Below are 20,629 nucleotides of genomic sequence, written 5' to 3'. Positions count from 1 at the left end.
AAACTATCTCAGGCTGTTTTGGGACTCCCCCAAACCATATTAACAGAGGCATATTAACAATGTGAAATGGGCATTTGCCCCAGGGCCTGTCGTGGCAAGGCCCCTCACTTGCTGCTGTGTCAGGTATACATTTACATGCATTGCACAGCAGAAACAAAACACTTGTCGATGGTGCATTCTGCATGCATGTCTGTGTGAAGGCACGTGTCTAAGTCTACGTATGTGTGTGTGAATGTCTGTGTATGAATGTATGGAGTTGTGCTTCTGTGTACATATTTGTGTATGCATGGGTGTATTAATGTACATGTGTAATGCTTTTGTGTGCTGGTGAAGCAGCAGTTACTCTGTCCTGTCTGACAGATATGTTGTATGTTTGGTCACTCACCAACATTTCCTTCCTGGACCCCTGGATGACCCTGCGGCATTGAGCTCTAGGCTAGCCAGCGCAGATACTGGGTAGTTTGGAGCTCAGTTACAAGCATTTAGGCTGTGTGTGTCTTAGACATACGCAGTTAAAACACAATGCAGCCTATAAACAGTGTAATGCCCTGTGCATAGGCAGTATTTTTATCCCAGGACAGATGCAATTTTAATTGGATATACAGCTACCTGCCATAACATTCATGCAGCTTTGTGGGGACAAAAAATGCTTTATGTAATGGTCCAAGCAAATTTGTTTATGCCCTCTTTGCTAACATTTTACTGACTGGTACTTTCTAATCCCAGGCTGAATCAGTGGCATGAATCTTCAGATCACAGAAGAGAAGGGCAGCTGCAGCGTTACAGTTTCTACATCAGGTAAGTGGGTTTTTTACGTTTTTGAAAAATGTGTTTACCTCTTAAGGATGTACCGGCTATCCTCTCTTCTGACGGCAGGGAGCGAAATGTGTGACCTCGAGCTGTCATTTCAAATGTATGTTATATTGAATAGTGATCGCATTTAAATATCTGTATGGAAGTTGGGGATTTCTTGCTGGTCACATAATCACTGGGTGTCAGGGACTTGCGGAGTCTGAAGAGACCTCCACTGGGTCTCCTGCCACATTACTCGGCTGCAGTTGCCCATAAACTACACAAAATACTGAGTAACCCGCAGAAAGTGAATAATTATGGCTAGCTTTGGCAGCTGTTGATGGACTCAGTGAAATACACTATGTAGTCTGCTTTCCAGAAATAAATCATTTTGCATATTATTCATGTGTTCTTTGGTATTGCAATTACAAACTATACAATTACTAACTGTAAAAACTCAAGGCTTTGAAACAGCAATGCATATCTTCTAAGATTTGTCCAGTAATTGATGACCAACATGTACATACAACAAAGCAAGAATTGGCGCACACCCAGCATATACTATTTAAAAGCACCTGTGTATATCTATGGCTATATATTGCTTAACCCATAAATATATAGCATTTCCAGAATCAAGACACTTGATTGGGGGTTTCATATCTCCCAACAGTCCTTGTTTAAGCAGGACTGTTCTGATTTTCCGGGCCAGTGGAGGTGTGTGTGATAATGCAAAGTCAGCAGTATAGATCAAATAAAAATGCATTGACCCCCTAAATTGCAGGCATAGATGATAAGTTGCACACCCCAAAGACCAACCCTAGCACCCCTGATTCCAACCACAGGACTTACCGCTGCCGGGGTAATGTGACCCCCATTCGCCTGACTTCCGTATACTTGCAGGCTGCACGAGAGGCTGTCTGTCTGCCGCTGCCGAGAGAGACCTGGCGAAGGGATATCTTTTGATCTCCCCATCCAGCTCCTCTGGCAGAGCCACAGAGGATGCACCCTGGTCACGATCCTTTCAGGTATTGTTGAGAGTTCAAGAGGAATATATATATATATATATATATATATATATATATATATATGTGTGTGTGTGTACTCTCACAGGGTTATTTGTTCTTTACTGATGCTACAGATCGGTCCTTGATCAGTGGAACTCACTACTCATGTTCATTCATATAGGAAGTCTTTGCTTGATGAAGAGATCACGCAGGACTTCCGGCATAGAAACGGCTGGATATCTGTGTGCACAGAAACAGACATCGCTGCTTTCTTCATGATGTTCCATGCCTTCATGATAGTTAATCTCCTCCATGTACTTTATAAAACCTTTAGTTCGGAAATCATATATGATGTCATATCACTTTTCGTACCTCTTATGAACTGAAGAAGAAGAATAATTTATGCAGATCAGGTCAACATTGGTGCTGTAATTAAGGTGGACATTTAGGTAGACATCGGTTTAACGTTTCGGCTATTTTCTGTCTATTGAACCATGTTTCCTATTACTGCAAAATATACTTTGAATCACAACTTTGACAACTTCAGAAGGCTTCTTTTGGGGGTTTGAGAAAGAATGCATGGGTCAACCTATACATAAGCAATTGTCCATAGACTGCGTTGATTGACAGGGTTGGATTGGTAATATCCATGAGGTTAGAAGGTACACTGTTGGAAACATTAAGGGAAGGTTATGATGCTAGTTTCCACTTAATGTGGCCGATTGCATAAAAAATTTAAAAAAAAAAAAAAAAAAACACCTACAGATTCCATTCTTTAATCCAATTGCAAAAATGACAAAGGACAATCCCAAGCAATTTTGGAAATGTTCTTCTTAAATGTAGTGAGCCTGTGCCAGTCTGTATGGGAGATGCGGGACTCGGTAAGGTACGGCTCTTCAAAAGAACTACTTGAACCAGTGGTATAATCAGATAAATTAAAGTATAATGCCTGCCCCCAGATAGGGGTAGAGGTAGCTGTGTATTATGGAAAGGCTAGCACCAAATATAATTGAACAGGTTGGAAGTAAGCAGGACTTGAGTGCGACATCCGCCCATTCAAGAGATTAAACTCATTGAAAATTCGGGGGCTGTGAGGGGTGGAAAGTTAGTGGTAGTTGGCAAGGAGTCTAACCGTGAACTTCCCGGGGTATCCTACCCAGAACTCTCCATCTTTTGTGAGTTTGCTGCCGATAGAGGTTGTCTACATACTGTATGTTCGTTAACCCTGAACATTAGATGCCTCTGATTTTGAAATCTTCTCTTTTTTTCCCATCTCACACACACAGAATTCACAAATCTGTACAATAAAGCAAATACCCCTCAATAACCTGCTTGGTTTGGTAGATTATTAATTCTGGTGATGTTTAAATATCAAAGAAAATTCAATATAGTTTTAGCAGCAGCAGGGCACGATCGACTAAACTGCAATACATTTTATACGAATTTAATTTAACAGTTTATATGAATATTTGTATTAAATACCTTAGTTCGTCATACACACAAAATACATGTTTGTATTCACACTAGCCAATCCTAACAATACACATCCAGAACATTCCATGTTCATCACAAGTACACGGCTTATTCATGCATTTCTATTTATTTATCTTATCATTCTAATCTACACATTGCTGACATGTAATAATAATCCTCTGGTGACGAGATGGTTCAGATTTGATTCTTCTACTTCCAGAGCACCCAAAAATTAATGGTCTTTCTTGCCAGCTTTGCTGATTTTCTCAGCTAATTTAGGCCAGATTTTTTTCACAGCCTTCATCTTCAAAGATTTGGATGCAGGCTTCATGTCCTCGGACATGTGTTTAGAGATCCACTCGAGGTAAAACTGGGTAGAGGTGTAAACTCCAGGGTTTTGCTTCTGGCCACAGCCGGAGCCCCAGCTGGTTATGCCAACCACGGTGAAGAACTTAGCTTTGCTTTTTTTACACATCAGAGGTCCTCCACTGTCACCCTGTGTGAATCAAGAAAAGAAAGCATTTAATTAATAATTACTACAACTGTACATGATGTTAAAAACATTAACAATGTATCATCCGTGAGTTAGAAGGGAATGAGGACAATAATGGGCTTACCTGGCAACTGTCGATACCACCCTGTTCATATCCGGCACACAAGTTGTAGTCACCCAAAGCTCCATTGTACCAGGTTGGACGGTTGCAGCGTTCCACTGGAATTAAATTCACAGGAGCTTCCTGGAGGACGTCCGATGTTTCAGTGGCTGATGAATAAAAGAGTTATCAGATACAGGGCTGGCCTCAGAAATCTTGGTGCCCCCTCCCACCCCATGCTCCTTCCGTCACCCTTAGAATGGAGTGACCTGGCTCTAAAGCTTACAATGGGGCCACCAGGCCCCAGTGTCCAGAAAGGTGCCACAAGGGCCCAATCCATGGATAGGGGAAGATAAGCACACAGTGATAATGAGAGAGTCTATTCTTATATATAAAGTCTATGGATACTTACAGGCTTCTTTAAGGACGCCCCAGCCTGCGATGTAGCATTCGTCCATTTTGTCCAGAATGGCTTGTTTGGCCGGGAGACACGCTGGCTGCGTGTAGTCATCAAATTTCAGAGGCTTATTCAGCCTGAGCAAGGTGATGTCATTACTCTCCGTTTCCGGGTTGTAGTTCTCGTGTTGAATCTTTTCTTTTATAGCTCGGATCTGAGCCTTTGTCCCCATGTCTGAAAGTTGGTTGGCGCCAAACACAAGTCTCCAGGCATGATAGTCACTGAATAAACCAAAGTACATTTTATTAGTGAATTTACTTTTTCAGGCATTAATAAATCCCATATTGACCTAAGTGTATGCCATGTTAGTTTTTTGTTTACTTACTTGCCGCGATCTTTGAAGCAATGGGCAGCTGTGAGAACCCACAAATTATTGAGGACAACGCCGCCGCATAAATGAAAATACTCGTTGTCAACGTCCTCCTGGATGCTCACTGCCCAGGGCCAGTTACCGGGCTCCGCATCCTTTCCCCCCACCACGCGGGAGCCACGGAAATCCTCCACTAGGGGTCTGTTTCCACAGACTGAAATAAAAACAAAAGGTCTTTTAATAAACAGGATGTCCCTGTAATCTGTAAAATGTAACTTTATTGGTATTTACACAATATGGATAATCTAGTATGAATAACACATTATTAAATATATTTGGTTTTAAAACTACTTGTCAATTATAGGCATTAACCTGTTTTAAATACAATGGGGAGGTGGGTTAAATAGTTAATAGTAGAATGAGCTGTAAAACTATAAAACATCCATAAATCATAGAGTTAATAATAACAGTCGTTGCGGTATATAATCATCCCTAAAGCCCTTGATGCCAAATAATGTGTAATAACCGATAAACTCACCTCCATGTTCTGAGCTCTCAGATGACACCAAAAGAACCCAAATAATAACACCGATCAGGAACAGCTTCATGCTGATACATCCACATCGAAAAGCTATCTGAGTGTGCAATAGAATGTGCAGCCTGCTTCTAACTAAGGGAGTTATGACTTCATTAAAGCAGAATCAATTATTAGTTCACAAAACATGAAAGCGTGAGACACGGCAACATGATGAGGCAGGGGAGAAAAACAATAAACAAATATATAAAAAATTATTATATATGTACAAAACCACATTAAATAACACAAATACATTCACTGCTTCTTCAGCCTATTTATTAAATTATGTGTAAAACGGTCATTAAATATGAAACATTGAAAGAGGAAAATGTAGAACTTACATTATTAATACTAATATAGATTAATATTAATATAGAAAAACCCTGTTTTTGTGTTTCGCAGGGCTGAGACTCAGGGAAACATCATCTCACCAAGAGACTCGAAGTCAAACCTGCAGCGTTCCCAGGTATAATGATGCTTATTCATTTGGAAATTAAAATACATAAGAATTGATTGCTGATGTCTTTTTGTCGCCGTTGATAGCCCTATGCCCACATTATTTGTGTTCTATGTACAATATAATGCACTGGCTTATGGTGATTAATATGTCTCATATTAAACCTAAAGCTACCATTGTTTCTAGCATTTGGAATATTTTCATTGGGCCAACACTAGGAAAGATATAAAGATCAGATGGAGAAGAGAATTAACTGAATGTCATGAAAGCTAGTGGCCCAGTAGAAGATTCAACTTCAAATTAACAGTCACTTTTATCTGAGGGTAATGTGATCCTATTATCTATATTCTTATGCTAAGAGGCCACAGCGTATGTTCATACAGAAAATGAAAATATAATGAAACCAGGAAAAACAGTATTTAACTGTTAGGGAAGGAACTGCGTTATGTAAAGTTAAGGACACCTTACCCCCACCTGCTTGTGCGGCTGATCAGGCTTCAAATTAATGTAATGTAAAGCAAGTTGAAGAAATAATTGGTAAACCTGGAATATAATTATCACTAACCGTCTTCAATATTGATTAAACCGTGGGCTACTGTTTCCCTGCCAATAACCCCCTCCGAACGATCCTTAGCACGCAATCACACCCTCCACCCCAACACCAAAAAAACCCAGAAAACAAGTAGTTCCCTCCTTCTGACACTAGCAACACTCTGCATGAGACATCTCCACTCGACTCACACAGGGCAGGAGCACAATTCTATGCCGATCTGACGAGTGACCCGAAATGCATGTGCGAGTTGCGATCAGAGCCGGCCTTGGATGTTGAGACCCTGTGTGGGCCCCCCGTGTGGTTGAACCCACACCTTCCAAGTCCCTTTATCCCCTCCTTCACTGTGTCACACCTCTGTCCTACTCCTCCAGGATTTGCACCAGCACCCAGATTGCACACAGACGCAGGACTTGCCCAAATTTCAGCCACGTGGTCTCCTCTCAGTCTGGCGCTTGCACAGTTACGTTCTCTGGAGTCTAAGCGCGGGAGCTGATGTGACCCCCGACACTCTGACTTACATGCTTACTGCATACATGCGGGGAGCACAAGAGGCTGCCTGCCCCCGAAGAGAGAGACAGCTGGTGAGTTGAGATCTTTTTTAAGGAAGAGCCACCGAGTAAGTGCCCTGTTCCGGTGGTGTTCTGGGCTCAAGGGGCAGCTGCTTTGGGCCTCCAGGGATTACTGGACCCGGGGCGGCTGCCCCTTTTGTCTTGCGTTCAGATGGTCCTGGTATTGTTTAATCTCATATGTATTTGGCTGACACTGACTACAAGAGGTAAAAGCTCTGCTTATTTAATGTCACTGCCAACCCCTACTAATAACTGTACATAATAACTATTTACTCATGCGTAATAAGGATTTTTTTGCCCTCCAGTAAACAGGATGGATAATTGATTAACTGATTTATACATCCAACATACTGCAGGTGGCAGCACTTTACATGTACTGGTCACCAACATGTGAAAATGATGTCCTGAAGGTGTAGACACCTGATCAACCTTTGAGTTTCAAGAATGACCTGTCATGAAATGGGACATACATTTATACCCAATTGTAGGCAACTACTAGGGTCAGGGTACTTTTATTGGGTGCCCCCATTTCTGCCCCAAAACACCACAGATTTGTATCAGCAAGCAGGGCCGGGCTGCGGATGAAAAGTGGCCTTGGACCTTAAAGGCCAGCGGCCATTAGACAGCCGTTGTTTTGATGTGTGTGGCTGCGTTTGATATTTGCCAGATTGCCAGTCCATGCCTGCATCGGTATTTGTGACCCACTGAAAAACTTTTTTAAACACAAGAAGGTTTTTGGATATGATCTTTGAGCCCTATGGAGATACCTTCAAAGAGTAGGATAGTTACATGCACCTTGACATGATTCCCAGCAGGCCAGCTCTACCATCCAGCCAACATGTAGTGACATCAATGTGCCACTGACAAGATACACGAATGCTCTACACTTCCAAGATCTTCCAAGATGGGTTTCTTTTTTTAAGAGATTGATACAATTGTAACATTTTTAAAACATTTATATCCAAAGTATGTATGTTACATATAATAAATGCACATAGGTAAATAGCATCTTTGGCTTGTAACATTAAAATCCAGGGACAATTCAGAAATCCGATGTAAATAATATAAATTATCTGAAAATTTGAAAGGAAAGGAAACATGTTTAATTAATCTGTGACGATGCACAGTCAGTTTGACGTGTGAATAGGCCGTGGCTCACAGGTTCTGATGATTTATCACTTTGGGTACAGTTATAACATTGTCATGGAGTTACAACAGCAACAGCTATATTGTGTGACATCCTTTTAATATATTGCTAAGAGTACACTTTGAAGCTTATCCTGAATAAAACAAAGTATTGCGGTAAGTCAATGATGCCAGTTTTTATTGGGCCAACATATGCATTGTTTTGTTCATTGTTACATTTTATTCTCTATTTAAGATGTAGGATTCTTTCATAAAAAGTCTAATTGAGGTAGAAATCATCTAAAAATAATCTAGCAAGTCAGTTAAAATAATGGACTTGATAACCATGTCTTTAATCCCCCCCCCAACCGCACAAAATGGTGCTGCGCAGAACATGACTAGCTTCCTCTTTTATTTGTTCCTTTGTATAATATATATATTATATGCTAATGGATCGGCTCTAGGCACTTAAATAAGAAATGAATGTGACCAGGGTAGTTTTTTTAAATTATTATTATTATTATTTGTGTCATTTTGTCACAAATTTTGAACAAACTTATAGGGACACTCCAGATATCACATGTAGTTTAATGCATATGATAACTAAGAGGTCCCTTTAAATTATGTGGTGTCCCCCTTGCAAATGTATAGGGGGGTTCTGTTTGTAACTAATATTCTTAGTGCAATACATTTTTTTTTCTTTAAAAAAAAAAATGGTGATCTGATAATGTATATGTCAGTATGTCAGACTTCTATATTAACAATTCCATAGCATAGTAATAATAAAATATTTAATGCTTTTTTTTATAATACAAAACTTATTACAAAGAAGGCATTGAAAATAATTCTAAAATGGGAACCTATAATTTAAATATTTTTTTAGATGTTCATATCTGGCAACCGGATGTCTCAGTGAACCGGAAGGTTGGTTCCAGTTGGCCACACGGCTTATCGAATAGGTTGTTCTATATTGTATTCCTGTAAACAGAATGGAAATACACATTTGAAATATGCGTCCATTGTAAAAATCATTAACATTAAGTCAAAACAGCGCAAAATATATACATTGTCTGCGCAACCAAAAAAATATTTCTTTTAGAATATAAACGTAAAGAGGGAATTTTCTTTAAGGACCTCAGTAAAGTTTGCTGCTCTGACAGTAAAATCAAATTCATGTCTCATTTTATTTATGTATTTTGTTGTGAGAAATCAAAGCTCCTTTCAGATAGGTTAGTCGTTGGACGTTTAATTTTTTTTTTTAAACAGTCTATTCCCTTAATAGTTAGAAAATGTAATTTCTGTCTCATTTGACTCCTTTGGAGTGGACCATTCCATCTTTTTTTTAAGGGAATAAACTACTCAAACATCTGGTACTTTCACAAAAACATATAGCATTTAAAGTCTGTAATCTGAATATTTGCCTTATTATTGGCCTCCGCCAATGAAATGTATTTTAACATACCTCCCAACAGTCCTGTTTTTTGAGCACTGTCTAGCTGTCCCAAAAATTTGGTCCAATAAATTCTTCTATAGGTGCTAATTATTATAGTCATGGTTACAGGGACATATTTTGTTGCAGTAACATCAAATGGAGATAACTTCCTAACCCAATACATTTTTGCAGACCGCTTATAAATATGGGACTGACCTCTGCTGTTTCTCAATTGCTTTTTGGGAAAGTTCTCATTTTGCAGAAAATAACTTCTGTTTGCCACGTCTCCAGCTGGCCTCAAAGACAACGTATACGGACTAAACATCTCTTTGGATCCATTCAGAACATACTGGTCAACGTCACCTAAAACAAGAACACATGTCTGTATTACAGCAAACACCTACATTATCCCATCATGGACTCATTCATACCACGTTCTTCCTCAACCTGAGGATTATCCCTATGAAGAGCACCATGGTAGCAGATGTGACGCTTTATCCTACTTTTTAATTTTTTAAGGTAAATAAACCCATGTAAATGTGGAAGAGGCCATCTTAAATCCTGTTTTCAGGAGAGGAACAATAAGCAGGAACATTCCATTGGCATGCTGTTTAACCTCTTATGGTAGACCACCTGGAGCCCCATCTTGCCCTTGTCTACAAGCAGCCAATCAGTAGCAAGAATAGCTAGACCATGAAGAGTAGCTGCTGCAGCAGCAGGTGTTAAGTGTTGTTAAGTGTTGTTTTATTTTTTTTATTTTTTTCGTTTTGGAAGAATTCATAGTAAAGTTCTCAGAAATTACTTTACTACGCATTCTTCTATAGGGTGATGTTAGGGACATTAAACAGTGATCCAGAAAACAGGAACTAGGGAGAGTTAGACGAGTTCTCACAATAGGTGATGCAGAATCCTGGATTAGAAATATTTTATAGCACTATATGATGTGGCAGAACACTTAACCTGCCATAGATTGTTGTGCTCTGTTCGTTAATGTTATTTTTGTTCTAGGTAACAGGATCGTCCCTGTTAAAGAGTGGCAAGCAGGTATTTTGCCATATTTTACACACCTCTTTACTATATTTTCTTTGCATATGAGGAATAGACTTACCAAACGTTTCCTTTTCTTGTAAAGGTCTATCAAACCTACTAACGCTCCCAGAAACACCAGGAATAAAATATCCTGGGTCAAACTTGAATTCTTTATTATAGGAATTGGCAGAGAGCGGCTGAACCGTAACAGGCGAGTTTCCTTGAGAGCTAGTGCTGAGGAACCAATTTGGGGCCGTAACCGGCTCAAATGAATACGTTACAGAACCAGTTTGTGTAACGAAGAAAAAAAACTTCTGGGCATCCGAGCTGCTGTAATTAATGGCGTTTTGAGTCATTGGCTAAAAAAATAAAGAAAAACACAGAAACAATGTAAGTATTAAAAACTAAGCTCTCCATAATATAAACCAATATTTTTTTAATCTATTCCATAGGTCCTTATTTGTAAGTGTTAAATGCTAACTCATTTCATTTTTATATATTTGTGTGTTTTGTTCATAATAATATTCGATATAATTATTGTATACTGAAATTCCTTTACTATTGCACTGTACATCGAACTCACCTGTACTTGAAGTTTGCCAAATTTGTAAGAGAGATATAGGTTTGTGTTATAGATGTTTAAACTAACAGGGGTCTTCTTTCCTTGTGCTAAGTTGCCAATGCCAATGATAAATTTTGCTGGAGGATTAAAGCATACGGTCCCTGTTAGTAAATAGGACATAAAGCACACCTGGCCAGCATCGCTATGTTATTGGGTAAATAAAGCCTATCCTTTAATACAGGGCTCGACAAATCCCAGGCGCCAGGTCGCCATGGCGACAGAGAATTTTGTCCTGGCGCCTAGGTTTTGTCAGCCTCTTACATCCAGAAAAAATTGTGGATGTAAGAGGCTGAATCACCACATGGGGGCGCTGTTGCTGTCTGCCCAGAAGTCTAGGCAGACAGCACAGCCACTCCGAGCCCGCCCCCGAGCCTGAGATCACTCCCACGGAGTGAGCCTGTAGGCTGAAAACGCGGTTGCTGGAAAAGCAGCACTCGTGTTTTCAGCTGCCACAGGCAGCCTCAGGGAAGGGGTTTGTGTGTTGATTGGGTCCCCACACAAGTCTGGGGACCTCACCCAACACCCCCCAGCTGCCTGATCGCTCCATGGGAGCGACAGCGCAGCGTTAACCCCTTCAATGCCGCGATCGCGGCATTTAGGGGTTAATTCCCGTTTTAATTCCCGTTTTAATTCCCGTTTTGGGGGCTTTGCTGCTGGTGGTCTGCCTGGAAGCCCAGGCAGACCAGCAACAGCAAAAACGAGCCCCCACAAGCCCTTTGATGACTCCTGTAGGTATGGAAGCCTACAGCAGTCATCAAAGAGACTCCCTCTGCAATGGCTGGTCCATAGACCAGCAATTGAGTCCCAGCGGCAGCTTCAGGGACAGGGGAGAGGGTTCTTCGGTCTCCACATGAGTGTGGAGACCAGCCCCAACACCCCCCCCCCGCTGCCTGATCACTCCATGAGAGCGACGGTGCAGCATTAACCCCTTCAATGCCACAATTGTGTATGACACATTCGTGGCATTGCAGGGGTTAACATTTGTCCCCACAAGCTTGTGGGGACTAAATATCTGTCAATGCTGTGCTCCAATGGAACATCAGCATCGAAAGAGTTAAAAAAATGAAAAAAATGTATTTAAAAAAAAAAAACAAACAGCACTGACCTGAAAGTCCAGGGTGCTTCCAGGTCAAACGCTGTGAGTTTAGTAAGTGGGCTGATGATGATCAGATCCCTCCTGACCAACTGTTAGTTTAAAAAAAATCCTGGCTCCTTTTTTACCTGGCGCCTAGATTCACAACAAATTTGTCAAGCCCTGCTTTAATAGAGGGGCCGCCTGCATCTGCAATCCAGCTCTCTGTATAAGCTCTAGAGGCTCTGGTGTTTCCAGTTAACCACAGGGCTCTACGGTAGTCATTTGATCGCTGGGAGATCTTGAGCTTCACCCCCTTCGTGCTCATTTACTTCACCCCTTTCATATACTGAAGGAAAAGTGGGATATCACGATAGGAAAGAGGGATTTGGGACTCAAAGAGGGGCTTTCCCTCCTAAACAGGGTCACTTGGGCACGGAGCACAACTATTCCCACCTACCCAGCTTTGCTCCTTTCCAGCTTCCATATGGAGGAGATGGACAGCTCTTGGAAATCCAGCCTGTGAAATTCCCAGGTATGCTCATGTGTGCTCAGAAAGCATGCATCAGACATCAATATACCTGGGAACTCTGTGGGTTTGACCTGGAGGTGAAGCCCTGCTTTCTGGGTCTGTTTGTTCTTTCTCTAGGCAGGAAACAGCATTTGGCCATCTCTTTTTCCTAAAAAATCTACCATAAATTTTTACCAGATTATTCAGTGAAAAGGATATAATATAGAACTAACCTTTTAAGTTCACATTTTGGCCTTGCAATGATTTTGCCCAAAGCGTGCCATTTTCCATAACAAATGACTTCTGGAAAATATCCATAATAGGAGTTGGCGTGTTAGTGCCAATAAATTCATACCTAGATTCATACCGAGCTTCACTGGTAGAAAAATACACATAACTGAGATCTGAAATAAAAATATATATAAAAGAACATTCACTTGTTGTTCTTGTTCTGCATAGTTTTTTTCTCCTGTAATGAACATTATGCAAATGGTGAAACAACCCAACATCTAAACTGCATATCTGGGACCATTGTGGATATCGCTGATGAGTAACAGACCACCAGGGCAATGCTTTTTTCACCTGCTGGAGGCAGCAAGATGTTTCTGATCTGCCTCTCATCTGGAGCAAGAGAGAGGTCCCTGTCCACTACCTTGGAAATTCCTAGGTTTTCCGCAGAATGATCTGTTTTTTATTTCTTTCAGCCATTCATGTTCAGTGACCCAGCTCTTCTGACTGACAGTGACATGAGGAAACTACTTGATGGTAAGCAGTAGAAAGCAGAATGTGACCAGGATTGCCCCCCCAAAATTGAATAATATGTAGGGTTGAGGCAGAGCCGCCCCTACCATATGTCTGCTGACCATTTAGTAGTTAATTCAAGAGTGTATTGGTCTGCACTGTAATATAAATCAAGTAAATGGAAAAATATATTTATGTATTAAAAAAGGAAAAATAAAAGAAAGAATCAACAGAGAAAAAAATGTAATAGAGGAACGGCTGCAATACTACCAGTTGGTAGTGTTCCCTAAATTGCAAAAAGAAAAATATACAAAATCTATAAATTCTGGTGTATGCTCTAGCTCCAAAACAAATAAACAGGTTACAGAGTATAAAAATAATATATTATAGATGCTTTTTGCATCAATATTTAAAAATACATAATTAAACATATAAGAAACAATTGATATAGTATACAATCAATTGGCAAACAAATACACAAATGCTAGTGACCTGGTGCGTTTCGCCCTTAAGGGGCTTCTTCAGAGGATTTTTAGAGCTGGCTTAATAATATAGACATTGTAACCTGTAAGGCCTGCTTTGCAGAGTAAAAGGAGTATAGTATGGCTGGATTCATTATAGTGCAGCTGGATTTAATTCAAAACTGTGGATATCCCTCACCAGGTTCAATTCTATTTTAAAAGTAGGGCATTCACAGAGGTCTACCCGCTACCCACATTGTAGAGTCATCAAAGAGCGTTTCGCGTCAGGTCACTGGCATTTGTGTATTTGTTTGGCAAATTGATTGTATATTATATCAATTGGTTTTTATATGTTCAATTATGTATTTTAAATATTGATGCAATAAGCCTCTATTAAATATATTATTTTTATACTCTGTAACCTATTTATTTGTTTTGGAGCTAGAGCATACCACACCAGAATTTTTATATATATATATATATATATATATATGTATATATATATGTATATATATATATATATATATGTATATGTTTAATAGAGGCTTATTGCATATATATATATATATATATATATATATATATATATATATATATATATATATATATAAAGTCCAAAAATAATTACCGGCACTCCAGGGACTTTGCAAATGACCACACAAACAACTTCGGTTTTTAAGTCAACGTTTCAGTCTTGTTTATTACAGACTTTCATCAGGACATCAGTCTGTAATAAACAAGACTGAAACGTTGACTTAAAAACCGAAGTTGTTTGTGTGGTCATTTGCAAAGTCCCTGGAGTGCCGGTAATTATTTTTGGACTTTATATTATTTACTGCTGCAGTTATTTGGCACCGGGCAGAAATTTGGCATTTGGAGTGCAATTGTTAATTTTGGACTTTATATATATATATATATATATATATATATATATATATATATATATATATATATATATATATATATATATATATATACATATATATATATATATATATATATATATATATACATATATATATATATATATATACACACGTTTATTTGTTAATGCATAGGGGTGGCTGCTGTAGTGTAAATCTAGCCCTGGATGTTTAGTTAAACTTACCGTTTGGATCAAACTTCTTTATCATATCCAAGAATCTCCGTTCCCTAACAGGAACTATGAAAACTTTGGCTATGTTCTCCCTCAGGGATGCATAGGGAGGTGTTGGGTAAAGAACCTGGTTAGCTAAAAGCCAATTCTGTCGTAGGCCAATGTCTGTGGACATCTGTAGAATAAGCAAGAATAAACAGTAATAGGCAAAAAAAAAAAAAAAAAAATCTCAGGATTCTTTTTATTATTATTGTTTTATATAGCACCATCATATTCAGTAGCGCTGTACAATGGGTAAACAGGACATAATAAGTAGTATATAACAAAACAATTTGACTTACAGAAAATACTTAATATGTGTGACGGGCTAGGTAAGTAAACATGCAATCTTTAGAAATGAAAAAGTTATTACTACCCCTTATCAGAGTCAGATGCGTGAAGAGAACATTCAGGCCTGATTTTGACCAGCCCTTAATATAAAGTGCCATGTGAAGGCCTGTGTCAGGAGTGGGTATAGTGGTTACAGAGAAAAGAGAAAAAAACAAAAAAAAGGCTGCTGAATACCACCAGATTGTGGCTGTTCCCAGATAACCCCAAGATAATAATACAGCTATTGATACAATAGTGGTCCGCAAGATTTGAGATTACAAATGTATTTCCAATAAATATACCATATTGGCCCGAATTTAGGCCGTGCCCCCTTAGATTTTGGTGCCATTTTAAAGAAAAAAATATTGTTAAATAAAAAATACATGCCACTCTGCTCCCCAGATATGGTACTCTATCCCCTAGATATGCCACTCTGCTCCACCGCAGACTTACCAATGCATCCCCAGACTCCCTGGTGTCTAGTGGGGGCAGCTGATGGACATCTTTGCGATGCGCATAGACAACCTCCGCTGCTGCTGGCATTTCCGCTTCCGGCGCTCCATCATAGAAGCTCCAGCGGAAGTGCTGGCAGCAGCTGGGTTGTCTGAGCGCATCACCTTCACCGGCGGCCAGAGAGGAGAATACCCCACAGCACGGCAGGGGACCTGAATTCTCCTCTGGTAGCTGGTGGACGTCTGCGCAATGTGCTCAGAAAACCTCCACTGCTACTGGCCGGTACTTCCGCTGGGGGTTCTATGACAGAGCACTGGAAGGTCATGTTACGCCGGCACTCCGTTGTAGAAGCCCCAGCTGAGGTGCCGGCAGCAGCAGAGGTTGTCTGAGCACATTGCGCCAACGTCCACCGGCTGCCAGAGAGGAGGAACAGCTGCCCTGCGCTAAACCCTGATTATAGGCCGCACCCCCCACTTTAAAGACTTAAACCGGAGGGAAAAAGCGCAGCCTATAAATCTGGCCAATACGGTAATTTATATAAAACACAATAAAATCATATTTTTGTTATTATCCATAGCATTTGATCTCTACCAGTTGCCCTAACATGTTTCACCTTTCGGCTTCATCAGAGGGGTAGATAAAATAAATGTGTGATATCACTATAGCAATGTGCTGCAATTAAGCGCAGAGATGATGGTTATCCTCCAATATACGCTAATAGATTGGTTAGGTGTAGGAATCACCAGTGTGGATAATGTTTCCGCTTGTTGCGCAGACCGCTAGCTCCGAGCTCTCGGCAGCGTCTCCTAACACAGGCCGTTGACGTTAGATTGACGTTGTTGGAACCTAGTGTTCCAGAGCCACATCATGCAAAGCCATGTAAAGTGCAGAGATCATGCTTCTGTGACTCTTGTATCACACACGATATATTTTCCTTACCTCTGTTGGCGAAGAGCCAAATCTTTTACCGGAAAGTTCTTCATTTTTCCTGGGGGAAAAAAAAAACAGATTTCTTTTTTTCATGGAACTATTATTAAAAAAAAGTCTTCTACCAGCCAATCATGAAATACCGTAATATAGACTAACATTACCAAGAGTAATGCACAAACTGGTGGCATATGCCTGAAAACAGGCAGGCTGTGGCCAAAAACGGGTAGACATACATTTTAGTGGGAATGATGATGTTTAGACCATTCCCTTAGAATCCACCACCTCATGCAAAAGTCCACTCAAAGCACTGTCCCAGAAGCGGTTTCCTCCAAGTCGCCTTCCCGTTAAGTGAGTGAGGGCTCATCTTAGGCAACTAGTGAGACCCAGGAGTTGCCAGCAAACAATGTTTCCAATATGTGCTGAATTGAGCAGGGGTAATTATGACACATTATCAGCCTATGTTCGGTAATTTCTGAATAGAGAACCTAAAGATGAGCCTCTTCCTACCATGAAGTTGATTTTTAACAGCGTCTTGTGTGATACTCACCATGCTGCTGGTGGGAGACCCATTACTGCGGTGTTAGCAGGCTGATATACTGACACCAATTTCTGTGAAGGGAAAACAAGAGAGTGAGTGGTGGTCCTAGATAAAAAAACAACGTATATTCTTTGTACGGATACAAAACAAACCATAAGCACCGAGGCAGAAGACGCATTTATCATATTAACAAAAATTACTATTTTCCTCATAAAAAAATAATTTGTCAAATTACATCCATTTCACATTGTCGGTGTAGACACAGGGAAGAACATAGCTACCGTACCTTGATCACTTGATTATGCTGATTCTTATACTTAAAAAAAAAAAATTCAAGAAAAGGCAGTGGATGGATGGAAAATGACGTTCAACTAAAGCTAGACTGGGTCAAAATAGTTAAGACATTGAATTTGTTCTACATTTGGAAACCAGACCTAGCGACCCCCACACTCTCCGTTGCTCACTTGGTTTTCGTTACTCAGCATAAATAAATGAAAATATATCCTTAATCTCTTACATGCCATTTAATTTTTTTCAATGCTTTGCAGTACCTCTTAGCAGCAGTTATTAAATGAAAGATTGAAGACCCATAATTTAGTAAGTCTGTCTCTGTACCACTCCTGTTCTCTCAAAAACATCTAATTCGGCTCACATCGCTGGTGTTTCACATTCTTTCATTGTTCCAGAAAAAAATAAATCTGTCAACAGTAGTTAAGCTGCTACACTTACACCACTACATGGATCCTCTTACTTTACCTTTGTAAGCCACGATTTGTCTCCTGGTAGCTCGGGGTGCTTTGTGCTAGTGTCAGGTGTCAGGCTTCTTCTTATAAATATGCTCTGGGTTCCGTGTAGGGCGGTACTCAGTCGTCATCTTTTCTTCAATAAGTGCAATTACATCACTACATGCTTCAGGTAAAAGTTGCAAAGGTATCCGGGCTCTATTACGGTAATATCCCACCTCTTTCCGTGCTCAGCGGAAAGAGGATGTTTGAGTCATGTCATATTGCCACCCCTGTGGTAGTATTAGTGACATTCTTAAGATATGGATACATGTAGCTGTCTTGTAGGATTTAACAGCTATCATTTTTAAATCAAAGTACATCATTTAAAGGCGCTGATCGTATTACCGTTTTAAAACAATCTACCATTTTTCTGAAGTTTCTTTTTTCAGAAACACTCAGCTTGGCGTTTTAATTTGTTCCCTCGGCACTGCTCTGCTCTCGCTGTCTGCCATTTTCTGACATCTTGGAGGGGTGTTTGTGTGAAGATCTTCTAGTTGAAAGGGGCCGAGGTGTTTGTAGGAAGTCAGACTGCTGCAATGTAATACACAGAGGATGGGTTGGAAGAAAGAAAGAGAATCTCAACAAACATTTTAATGCTGTTTTTAAGTGACAAGGAGCGTTGAGGAGAAAAACAAAATGGCGGATCCTTTTCTTCAACTTCTCTTTACATGATGCAGCACTTATCAGGTGATATTTTATGAGGCACCCTAGGTGGAACAGCACCTTTAAGGACAGATGCTCATGAAGCAAAAGTGAGCAACAGGGTAATTTTGGAGAGACTGCGCAATTTGACATGAGAAATAAGATAGGCCCCAAGATCAGCCCATGCTCCTCAGCTTAGAAGGGCATCAACTAGAAGAGGTAGTGCTGCTCGTAAATCAGGTATGGGGTCCCAACTTGTAAGCGAGTATACTCCTGCATGGGATGGCGAGATGTGAGATGGTGTTACTCTCATTCATAACTATGTTATAAACAAAACACAGCGTGGAATAACTTCCTTCTGGCCTTTGAGATGGGCAGCAATGCGGAACAGAAATCTTACGTAGGATGTCATATCTCAGAGATCATTGTGCATTGGCCTTCGCGCCAAAAGCTTACACGTCTTGTTACTGATGATGAAATGTAGTAACAAATAAGTGCAATAAGGTGATCTGAAAGCTTGTATTATTTAATTAGATTTTTTTAATAGACCTACCTAGAAATCTGGTTGGAGTTTTCATGTACAGCGGGCTGCGTTTAATTTGGACTGTACTGGTTAAAGATGAGCTGTTGCTGTTACAGTCCTTACCTATACTAAGTGCATTTATTTAAACTCCCTTATGATTTATGCTTAGCATTAGGTGTAATTATTTAGAAGACACATTCTAAAAGATAACCTCATGGAAGCTGAGATCCATGTTATTTAATTACTTTCCTGTCCTGAAGTTTTCGCCCTTGTCCTTCCCCCAAGGCAGCCAATCAACAATAATCAGCAACTTTGCAAAATGAAGAATATTCATTCAGATCCACAGAACTAGAGTCAAGGATACATAGTATACATGTAAAGTGTTAATATATGTATTGGGCAGAATTAGAGAGTAGCACATTGGAGAGGGCTCTTTATTCCCAGTCGGGTGACTGTAATGGACATGCACTGCAATGGCTTAAAACACAGCCTCTGATTGCATTTGGTGTCTGACATGGATGAGAGGAGGCAGTTAGCTCCTGGCCCCTAGAAAAGGGTATTTTATATAAAAAAATATATTTTTGTTTGAACCAACTTGGTTTATGTTATTGGTAACTGGTCTGTCTCCAAGCTGGAGTAGAATTTAAGTTCTCTTTGGTTTGTTATTCACACTGTTCAACCATGTCTTTGTGGACCTTGCTTTGTGCACTCAAGAAACTGTTCCCACAAAGTTGGAGCAGAGCACTGTACAAAATGCCTTGATATGCTAAAGGGGATAAACCAAGACATCTTGGACAATGCTATGCTTCCATCTTTATGGGAACAGTTTGGGGAAGACCCTTCTCTATCCCAGCATGACTGTGCCCCAGCTCATAAAGACATGGTTGGATGAGATCAGTGTGGAAGAAGCTGACCTCAATCCCATCAAACACATTTGGGATGAACGGGAACGGAGATTGAAACAAATGATAAATCGCTTACTGGTATGGAGTTCTGAAGAAAAAAAAACGCTGTGTTTCTTCATGTCTGTATTCAGGGCTGGACTCGGGGGCGTAACTAAAAACTACAGGGCTCCAGTGTGAAAATTGCCCCAGGGCCCCCAACTTCACCAAGCAACATGTGCCACCTTTGCCCCCAAACAGCTTGTAAGTACCACCTTTGCCCCAAGCAGTTTATCAGTGCCATCCTAGCCCCCACACAGCTTATCTGTGCTTATACATATACTTACTCATACCCACTAACACACTCCTTCTCACACCACTTACACATCCATGCTCATACACGGACATTCATGCTCACATATACATATACATAGATATCCTTGCACACAGTTATACATAGACATTCATGCTCACATACATACAAACATAAATGTCCCATGACCTCTCCTGCAGGTTTCAGTCAGGGGGGTGACATAATGTGACCTTGCTGCTTTCTTGTCTCCCAGTGCCAGTTCAGACTTGTTTTAGAAAGGGTCCTTCCGGCCCAGAATGGAGCAATCCAGGTCGGAAGGGC

General features: G+C 40.3%; 2 protein-coding genes across 2 annotated transcripts; both read right to left on the bottom strand.

Moving 5' to 3' along the window:
• Positions 1-3,501: 3,501 nt before the first annotated feature.
• LOC128491477 (acrosin-like) lies at positions 3,502-5,237 on the bottom strand. The gene is made up of 5 exons (XM_053463799.1): positions 5,168-5,237; positions 4,645-4,843; positions 4,275-4,540; positions 3,887-4,032; positions 3,502-3,765 (listed from the first exon to the last, which is right to left on the bottom strand). Exons 1-5 carry the CDS (start codon positions 5,235-5,237, stop codon positions 3,502-3,504), a joined length of 945 nt encoding a protein of 314 aa, XP_053319774.1.
• Positions 5,238-8,732: 3,495 nt separating this feature from the next.
• On the bottom strand, positions 8,733-17,965 carry LOC128491860 (uncharacterized). The gene is made up of 9 exons (XM_053464219.1): positions 17,921-17,965; positions 17,174-17,235; positions 16,636-16,684; positions 14,887-15,049; positions 12,810-12,980; positions 10,955-11,070; positions 10,451-10,730; positions 9,559-9,705; positions 8,733-8,888 (listed from the first exon to the last, which is right to left on the bottom strand). Exons 2-9 carry the CDS (start codon positions 17,194-17,196, stop codon positions 8,758-8,760), a joined length of 1,080 nt encoding a protein of 359 aa, XP_053320194.1. The 5' UTR covers positions 17,197-17,235; positions 17,921-17,965; the 3' UTR covers positions 8,733-8,757.
• Positions 17,966-20,629: the final 2,664 nt, after the last annotated feature.

The sequence above is a fragment of the Spea bombifrons genome, chromosome 4, assembly GCF_027358695.1.
Source record: "Spea bombifrons isolate aSpeBom1 chromosome 4, aSpeBom1.2.pri, whole genome shotgun sequence".
In the NCBI taxonomy this organism is placed as follows: Eukaryota; Metazoa; Chordata; class Amphibia; order Anura; family Pelobatidae; genus Spea; species Spea bombifrons.
This window is presented reverse-complemented; position numbering and strand designations above follow the sequence as displayed.

Excerpts from the sequence above, each read along its gene's own strand:
- LOC128491477 (XM_053463799.1), bottom strand. The coding sequence starts at position 5,237 with ATGAAGCTGTTCCTGATCGGTGTTATTATTTGGGTTCTTTTGGTGTCA. Across the intron at positions 4,844-5,167 it reads TGAGAGCTCAGAACATGGAG|TCTGTGGAAACAGACCCCTA; the intron begins GTGAGTTTATCG and ends TTTTTATTTCAG. Across the intron at positions 3,766-3,886 it reads GTGGTATCGACAGTTGCCAG|GGTGACAGTGGAGGACCTCT; the intron begins GTAAGCCCATTA and ends TGATTCACACAG.
- LOC128491860 (XM_053464219.1), bottom strand. The coding sequence starts at position 17,196 with ATGGGTCTCCCACCAGCAGCATG. Across the intron at positions 12,981-14,886 it reads AAAGAAGTTTGATCCAAACG|ATCTCAGTTATGTGTATTTT; the intron begins GTAAGTTTAACT and ends TTTTTATTTCAG. Across the intron at positions 11,071-12,809 it reads CCAAAATGTGAACTTAAAAG|CAAAATTTATCATTGGCATT; the intron begins GTTAGTTCTATA and ends TTAATCCTCCAG.